We start from the raw sequence: 9038 nt of genomic DNA, 5'->3' as shown, positions 1-9038 counted from the left end.
AGAAAGTTCGAAATGCAGATTTTTCGAGAGTTATGTATAAAATAATAAAGAGTGAAAGTTTTATAAAACTAGACTGGAAAACTTAATGTGACAAAATAAAGAATTGTAAAAAAAATATACAAAATTTATCCCTAGTTAATTTTTAATAGGAATAATTTCTTGTTTGAACTGGAAAATTGAGTACAAGACGACAGAGTTTTATCACAGAAGGAAAAGAAATAAAAAATTATGAGAAAGTTCGAAATGCAGATTTTTCGAGAGTTATGTATAAAATAATAAAGAGTGAAAGTTTTATAAAACTAGACTGGAAAACTTAATGTGACAAAATAAAGAATTGTAAAAAAAATATACAAAATTTATCCCTAGTTAATTTTTAATAGGAATAATTTCTTGTTTGAACTGGAAAATTGAGTACAAGACGACAGAGTTTTATCACAGAAGGAAAAGAAATAAAAAATTATGAGAAAGTTCGAAATGCAGATTTTTCGAGAGTTATGTATAAAATAATAAAGAGTGAAAGTTTTATAAAACCAGACTGGAAAACTTAATGTGACAAAATAAAGAATTGTAAAAAAATATACAAAATTTATCCCTAGTTAATTTTTAATAGGAATAATTTCTTGTTTGAACTGGAAAATTGAGTACAAGACGACAGAGTTTTATCACAGAAGGAAAAGAAATAAAAAATTATGAGAAAGTTCGAAATGCAGATTTTTCGAGAGTTATGTATAAAATAATAAAGAGTGAAAGTTTTATAAAACCAGACTGGAAAACTTAATGTGACAAAATAAAGAATTGTAAAAAAATATACAAAATTTATCCCTAGTTAATTTTTAATAGGAATAATTTCTTGTTTGAACTGGAAAATTGAGTACAAGACGACAGAGTTTTATCACAGAAGGAAAAGAAATAAAAAATTATGAGAAAGTTCGAAATGCAGATTTTTCGAGAGTTATGTATAAAATAATAAAGAGTGAAAGTTTTATAAAACTAGACTGGAAAACTTAATGTGACAAAATAAAGAATTGTAAAAAAAATATACAAAATTTATCCCTAGTTAATTTTTAATAGGAATAATTTCTTGTTTGAACTGGAAAATTGAGTACAAGACGACAGAGTTTTATCACAGAAGGAAAAGAAATAAAAAATTATGAGAAAGTTCGAAATGCAGATTTTTCGAGAGTTATGTATAAAATAATAAAGAGTGAAAGTTTTATAAAACTAGACTGGAAAATTTAACGTGACAAAATAAAGAATTGTAAAAAAAATATACAAAATTTATCCCTAGTTAATTTTTTATTTTTAATTCTTCTAATTTTCATCTGGCATTCGAAAACCAATGACTACAGTGCTTATGTATACACCCAGAACTTTTAATACATTCTCTACCGTATCATTTAACTTTCTTCATTGAAATTTGATATCTTTAGGTTCCTCAATTTTTATCTTTTCATTTGATAAAATAAAGAAAAGAATAACAATGAAAAGAAAAGAAGAAGAAAGAAATTAAATGATATTTCCCTTGTCAAGAGTTCATTTAACTCTAGAACTACGAAACGATGAAACTTGTGTCTAAGAGATCAAATCAGAGATAGAAGAAAGTTTCCAGTACAATAAATATAATACCAGGCTTTAATTTTAAAAAATAATGCACTACTGTGAACGTCCAAAATTTCTACGAAAAAATTACAAATCGATCGTTAAAAGTGTAACGATCGAAGTCTTTCTACGATCAATTTGCCAACAGATCGCGGCCACGCGTTTTCCTCCAATCTACGCGACACCCAAATCAGTTTCAAACGAAAGCGAGGAGGAACGAACGCGAGAGGCCGAGTTCGGACCTGCCCGAAAAAGTTAACCTACTTTTCTAAAGTCTGAATGGATGCTCCAGGCGAAACGTGAAGCATTATTTGAGAGAACAGACATGAAAAAAAAAAAAAAAACGTACGTAGGAATCCGCTTAACAAACAGCCGTTATGTCGCTTAATCATCGAGAATTCCCGTTTCATTTATTCAATCTCTGCAGAACTAAAGTAAAGAAAGTATAGTACCAAAGAGGAATATATTAAGTGTAAAAGCAGTGTGCATATATTATTCTCTATTAGTCCAGCTAGTCTATAGTATAAAGTTTGGTTAAAGCATGCAATACTAGATGTAAGGGAAAACTAATAAGAGCAAAACTTGACAATTAAGGGAATTAAAAGGGAAAACAAAATGTATAGAATAATGTAAGGTACTAAGGTCTATTTCTAGGCCGAAAGGCTGAAATAAAGATTTCATTCATTCATTCATTCATTCATTCATTCATTCATTTGTTCAATCTCGTGTCTTCTCGATTGAATAGCGAAATTAGCAACAAAGTCGACGACTTAGACGACAAATGATAAAATGGCCGTAGTCATCGTTGTTCTTAGGAGATTTAACGCTTTCATGAGCTGGATTAATCATTAATTGAATGATTAATTTACGTTTAAAAGTAAAATTTACAATTAATCATTAATTGAATAATTAATTTACATTTAAAAGAAATTATATTTCCAACGTTTCGCTAATATAGATGTTCGAGAATACATTTCGCTAATATAGAAGTGAAGTTAGTAAATCGTTTGGATACCAGTTTATATCCGGGAGATTCAAGTTAGTGATCTCTCTTCCTTTTTGTCTAGTCACCTCTATCCTCCGTATGTTGCAAGAATTTCTAACGTCTATGCTCTTTTTATGATTCAGCTGTTGCAACTGGATCACAGAATTTACCACGGATAACTGTTAAATTGGAAAGTGTTGCAGTTCGATCATTTTGTTTCAGCTTGTGGATATATATACATTGACTATATCATTGGACAATCTAATAAATGCTCCTTCGTCGCGTAACGTAGTTTCAAACGGTGGAAGTTTAATGGAAATCAGAATAGAAACTGGACGGAGGGGGCTAAAGAATTGCAAAAGTTATATTATATATTATAATATAAAGATATATTATATATATCTTTATATTATATAGAAATAATATAATATTCTATAATATAGAAATAATATAATATATAATATATCTTTATATTTTAAATATATTATAAATATATTTCTTTATTCTATATATTATAAATATTATAATATATTAATTATAATTAAATTTCTATAATTTATATTATAGAAAATAACTCGTCGTCAATCGATTGTCTTCCTTTTTCTTTCATTTGGAACAAACACGTTGCTAGAGCAAATTAGAAAACCAAACGAGATACACATAATGTGGAAAAAATATCCGAAGCATACGCTTTCTGTAAAATTCTATTTAACTTATTAACTTTCGCTTTATATTTTATGTCCACTGTGACAAAGCTAAATTAAAACTGAAAATTAATCAAATTAAACTAAACTAAATCAAACCAAAATTATATTTTCGAAACTACGAGGGAGACTTTGTAATGTGAGTAATACAAAAAGTTCGTGATAAAACAGTTAACAAATAAAAAAGTCATTCATACCTGTGTGTATGTGCGTGTGTTTCTTATTGACCTATGAAACGCACATTGTACGTTTCTAAGACGCAAGAGGCGCGTTAAAAGAGAAAATGGGACAATGACGCGGTGAAACTGACAAATATGAAATATATCGTTCAAAACCTTCGATGACCTAACGCGTGATTTAATTCTTACGATGTTGTTTGTTCAGTATGTTCACGTCAAAGAAAAAAGAAATTCATCGATACGATCGTATGATATGCTGAACTCGATTCTTTTTGTCCCTGTCCACTCAAGATACTGACACTGTTACGAGGAATCACGGTCAAAATACGCTTTTGCAAAATCTTTGTCCCTACTTCTCCTGCAATTCTAAACGTCTTATTGACTCAATTCGTCGCGACTGTGTTAGAAAAGCCTCGGCTCAACACACTTACAATTGGTTTCGCTCGTAAAGATTCTCCAAATAGTAGTCTGCCATTTTCTTTCTCCTTCTAAATTAACATTTCGCGAAGTTGGAGGCATCGATGCTAATAACAAGCTGATAAAATGAACCTGAATTGAAAATATACGTTCGTACGTGCACGTAAGTCGCCGTTCGTTCTACTTCCAATTTCATTACCTCCGCGAAGAGAACGTACACGGATGTGAGGCGAAGAAGTATTTCGCTGAGAAGCGCAAAAAATGCTTGGAAATTGTTATGCCAATCGTTTCTTTCAAGGGTAAACATTGATGAACCAAGGCGACGAACAAAGTGGTTATAATTATGCGAGAGCCGGCGATAATTGTCGGTTTAACGAAAGACAAACTCGACTAAAAGATCGAAAAATCCGCTAATGTTTCGAGCTATTTCGACGAGACGAGCGAAGTTCACAGGGTTCTCGATTCAAATATTGAACTAGCATCGAAATAGTTTTCGCTGCACGTCGCGCAATTGCATCACTGTCTACGAAAAGTTCAACAGGGGAGATAGGTTTTCTCACAGACGATGCCTATCTCCCCGTTTTCGCGATAGCTTTTCAATCCACGTCTCTTTATTCCGGCCAAACAACTCGTTCGTCGAATTCTCAAACAGCCGTTTGCCCAAACGAACGAACATCTCCGCTTCTACGACCTTTACTTTTCGTCGAAGCCGTTTCGCGAGCCAGTCTCTTTGTCGCGGATCGTTTGCGAATTTTATGCGAGCATTGCGACAGTTCGGTGGTCGTTGCAGGGATGTAACGTTAGCGAAATCCATTCTGCTGACTATAAGTATCACGAACAGCTGGCGATACGCGCGATATTTAGTACAGACTGCTTTGGGCCTGGTGCAATTCTGTAATTTTAATCAAGCATCGTTGAACGAGAAAAACTGAGAATTGTCGATATTATAAGTCACAATTTCTTACTGTCATGGAACAACGTGAATTCATAATGTTTCAAACTGACGTTCGACGGAGAAATCACGCGTAACAAGAACTCCTTTGCATTTTCTTTAAACTCGAGGTACTCTTTCAAGATACTTAATTAAAGAAAACGCAACAGAGTTTCAGCGTTCCTTCGGTTACCGTTTCATTCTCCATCGAAAATTGTAACGAGAATAAGCACAAAATGTTACTACATAACCTAGTGATCTCCTTCTTTAAAACCACCAACATAATTCTCAGTATATCTTAGAATCTCGTGTATCTCGCGCAAAACTACGTAAGATGTAACAAAGTTTTTCAACGAACGCCGACGTGGATCAAGTAAACGAAATTCAACCTGATACACGTTCCGCCCGTGACATCGAGAAGTTCGTAGGTCAAAGTTTTCACTGTCATCTAGCCGAGCAGCAATTCGCTCTAAGCACCCACTTAATAATTCAACGGGGCCGCGTTACGATTTATATAATTACATATTCCACGACCTAGTCTTTCATCCCTTCCTCCTTCGCTAATCTGTCCCCCCATCGAGTCGATTCGTATCTCGATTTTTACAGGGTACCCTCGGTAACGTGGAGGGGCGGACAAAGAAGATGGAGGTTTTGGTACACCTGGTGGCTACATTGCCGGACAGATGACCAGTTTTTGACTGGCGGCTTCTCCATCAACATCTGCTCCTCTCGCGAGAAAGCCAACGCGAGGCGCGCTATTCGTAAGGTTCGCCGGAAGTGACATCGACGCGCCAACAGAAAGCGTTCTCGTGGATTTGTAGGTGACCGTTCCTGTTCCACTTCCTTTCGCCCGCCGAAAACGCGTGAAGTTTGACTTGTTAGTCGAGAGGTTTACGCACGAATGACGTTTGACCGCGAGCGTGACAATTGTTGGTTAAGCCGCGTTACGCGTTCCTAAATTTTCACTCCCGAAAGCTCTCGTTTCCTGTTCAGTCGACTTCCAACGATTCGATTCCCCCGTTTTTCTTCTTTTCCGCTTATCGTTTCCGCAGTTCGTTGGAAAGAAGAGGGAAAGATTCGGAAGCATGTCGAACATAATTCGTCTGGTGGTGAACAACTACAATGAAATCTTGGAGGTCAACAAAGGTAATCGTCATGAACATCGTCGAAAGAGGTAGAGGTTAGGCTTGAAGCGAGATGTTCAGGGGCTCGTTTCTTCCCATACTGTGAATATAGAAGTCTTTCGTTTACTGCGCTCGATTCACTCGAGTCCAGGTGACTTACTTTTTTTTTTTTTTTCATTCGATATTTCAAATCAGCAGCCGATGACGATTAACGCAGATTCAAGATTGACAAAAATTGTTGTCTCGACGTTCCTCGGGTGTGGAAGGAGAAATTATTTTCTTACCTGTCGTTGAAAGGTGGTCGGAAGTGTTTATTTCATTATCGTGATTTTTAGAAATGATGGTAGACTCCTGGCCAATGATGAACTCGCCTGGTCCCATGCTGTGCATCGTTGGAACATACTTGGCGTTCGTTTTGAAAGTTGGGCCGAAAATGATGGAAAAGAGGCCGGCCTTTCAACTGAACAGCCTGCTGATCCTCTACAACGCGGTTCAAGTCCTCTTCAGCATCTGGCTGACGCTTAAAGTAACGCTCAACGAAAGTAATTAACTATTAGACGGCGGGTTTTTACGCAGTTGTGGAAAATTTGCAAGTGCAAGAACGTATATCTATAAAATCTATACAAAAAAGAAAAAAAATCACGTAACATATACTCAAAATATAATATATAGTAAATTTTATGAAATATAAAGTAATAATATATATATAGAAAATTTTATAAAATATAAAATAAAAATATATATAGTAAATTTTATAAAATATATATATATATATATATATATATATATATATAAATAATATAAAATTTTCTATATATATAGAAAATTTTATAAAATATAAAATAAAAATGTATATAAATATATATAAATTTTATAAAATATATATATATAATATATATATAGAAAATTTTATAAAATATAAAATAAAAATATATATAAATATATATAAATTTTATAATATATATATATATAATAGTATAGTAAATTTTATAAAATATAAAATAATAATATATAGTAAATTTTATAAAATATTTATCTTCTAACATTTAATAGGTGAAATAATTTTCTTCGTTCCACTTAAGTTTAATTATCTTCGTAAAAATATAAAACTCCATAAATATCCGCTGTCTATTTCCTTCGAATTATCTTGATATTTAATTTCAGACAATAATTACCCCTCGTTTTTTTAACTTTTAACAGTTCTTCGAACCGGGTGTCGCACCCCTCATATACTCGCCTAAATGCAATGCAAATCGATCACCCTCAGACTTACGAATTCAAGCCACGGTGAGTTAACGAAAAAAACTGGATACATGAAAATCAGTAATAATGCCTGACTTTTTAAATTTGAACATGTTATCACTATTAAGTTTTACGTGAAATAGGTGACAAAAGCTGCCTGGTGGTACTTCGTCGCGAAACTAGTCGAACTTCTTGACACGGTAAGTACAGTATAATTGTACAAACCGATTCTAGATCTATTGGAAAACTTTAACGAATGCATATGATACGCAAAACGTATAAAATGTCCAATGAAAAGTAATATGAACGTAAATCGTAATATAAACTAACGTTTTGTGGAAACTTTGCAAATGTAGAAATAGACAAGTTGCACGTAATGTGCAAGAACATGTGAAATATTTCAACACTGATAGGTAAAGTAATTTTATTTATTTCACCGATTCTGATACTCGTGTGTAGTGGCTGAAACAAGCTTTGATTTAATTACGGTTTATAAATATCCGCAACAATGCGGAGTGTTTAACATTTAATACATGGGATTCTACTTATCGCCAGGAAATAATTCATGTAACATGATTCATTAACATCGCTTATTTATGACTTACACAATGCATCAATTAGCAAGAATTCAATTAACACGTTGACTGCCGCGCGAAATTTACATACATTGCACTTGATGAAATTTAATTTCGAAATTACGAAACATTACGTTACAATGTGCCAAATGCGACAAATGCGCATTGTTTCATTATCTGCTGCCACATGCTTCATTCGCGTTGCTTAAAATTATTTATTTCAGTGTAACTGGCTCAAAATACATATTCATAGAAATAGAAACGCCGGTATTAATCAATTCGATGATTTCATTACCAACAAATGGAACCAACTCATTAGGGGCCATTAGAGTTTCTTTAAATCTCGTAAAATTATTAAAGTATAATAACTGAGAAGAAATGTCAAGTGAATCTTTGCAATTTCTTTACGTTAGTTCCAATAAATATTCGAGTAGTTAAAATTAGAAATTCGTTAACACCAACGTCGTCGAAGCGAACGTAATTTCTCAGCTCTCTCCTTTCGAAGGTGTTCTTCGTTCTACGAAAGAAGCAAAACCAAGTGACTTTCCTGCACGTGTACCACCACACGATAACGTCGATATTCTCGTGGTGCTACTTGAAATTCCTTCCCGGCGAACAAGGTGCTCTGATCGGTTTTTTGAATACCTTCGTGCACATCGTCATGTACTCGTATTATCTGATAGCAGCTCTTGGCCCCGAGTACAAGAAATACTTGTGGTGGAAGAAGTACATGACCTGGATCCAATTGGTAAATATTTTCACCAAACGACGTTACGTTCACGATACTTTCAAACATCCGAAGCTAACCAAATTTCTCTTTCTCGTCTCAGGTGCAGTTCTTCGTGATGCTCGGCTATCAATTGATGATCCTCGTGATGGACTGCAAAGTACCAAAGGCTCTCACGTATTTCTTTATAACAAACGCGATAATCTTCATTTACTTGTTCGGTGATTTTTATCAGAAAGCGTACAAAAAGAAACAAATTTAATGAGCGACGTTACGTCGCTATCAACAATGGGAAAATTGGGCAAACATTTGATCTAAAATTAAAGAAAAAAGAGGAGAAGACAGAAAAGGGAGAAGAAGTTCGTGTCGAATCAGAGCGAGTGAGCCGAATAAAAGAACATGAAAACTGACTCTCATTCAAAATGAAATTCCAGCTTCGAATATCAGATGGCATTTACAAAAAAAAAGACAAGGTAAAAAGTAGAAAATAGAAAAGGCGTGTTCGGGCGAGCAAATTGAAATAAAAAAAAAAAAAAAAAAAAAAAAGAAAAAAAA

At 33.8% G+C, this 9038-nt stretch overlaps 1 protein-coding gene across 1 annotated transcript; it reads left to right on the top strand.

The window, feature by feature from the left end:
- Positions 1-5505: 5505 nt before the first annotated feature.
- Positions 5506-8979, top strand: LOC122528007 (elongation of very long chain fatty acids protein AAEL008004). The gene is made up of 6 exons (XM_043652662.1): positions 5506-5961; positions 6275-6465; positions 7140-7226; positions 7325-7381; positions 8262-8504; positions 8587-8979. Exons 1-6 carry the CDS (start codon positions 5901-5903, stop codon positions 8743-8745), a joined length of 798 nt encoding a protein of 265 aa, XP_043508597.1. The 5' UTR covers positions 5506-5900; the 3' UTR covers positions 8746-8979.
- The last annotated feature ends 59 nt before the right edge of the window (positions 8980-9038 follow it).

The sequence above is a fragment of the Frieseomelitta varia genome, unplaced genomic scaffold (genome assembly GCF_011392965.1).
Source record: "Frieseomelitta varia isolate USP_RPSP 00005682 unplaced genomic scaffold, Fvar_1.2 scaffold_243, whole genome shotgun sequence".
Classification (NCBI taxonomy): domain Eukaryota; kingdom Metazoa; phylum Arthropoda; class Insecta; order Hymenoptera; family Apidae; genus Frieseomelitta; species Frieseomelitta varia.
The sequence above is the reverse complement of the archived record's forward strand: the minus strand, read 5'-3'. Positions and strand labels throughout refer to the sequence as shown.

Bases quoted from the DNA above. Each gene is read 5' to 3' on its own strand.
- LOC122528007 (XM_043652662.1), top strand. From the start codon at position 5,901: ATGTCGAACATAATTCGTCTGGTGGTGAACAACTACAATGAAATCTTG. The intron at 5,962-6,274 runs GTAATCGTCATG...CGTGATTTTTAG, and splicing joins AATCTTGGAGGTCAACAAAG to AAATGATGGTAGACTCCTGG. The intron at 8,505-8,586 runs GTAAATATTTTC...TTCTCGTCTCAG, and splicing joins ACATGACCTGGATCCAATTG to GTGCAGTTCTTCGTGATGCT.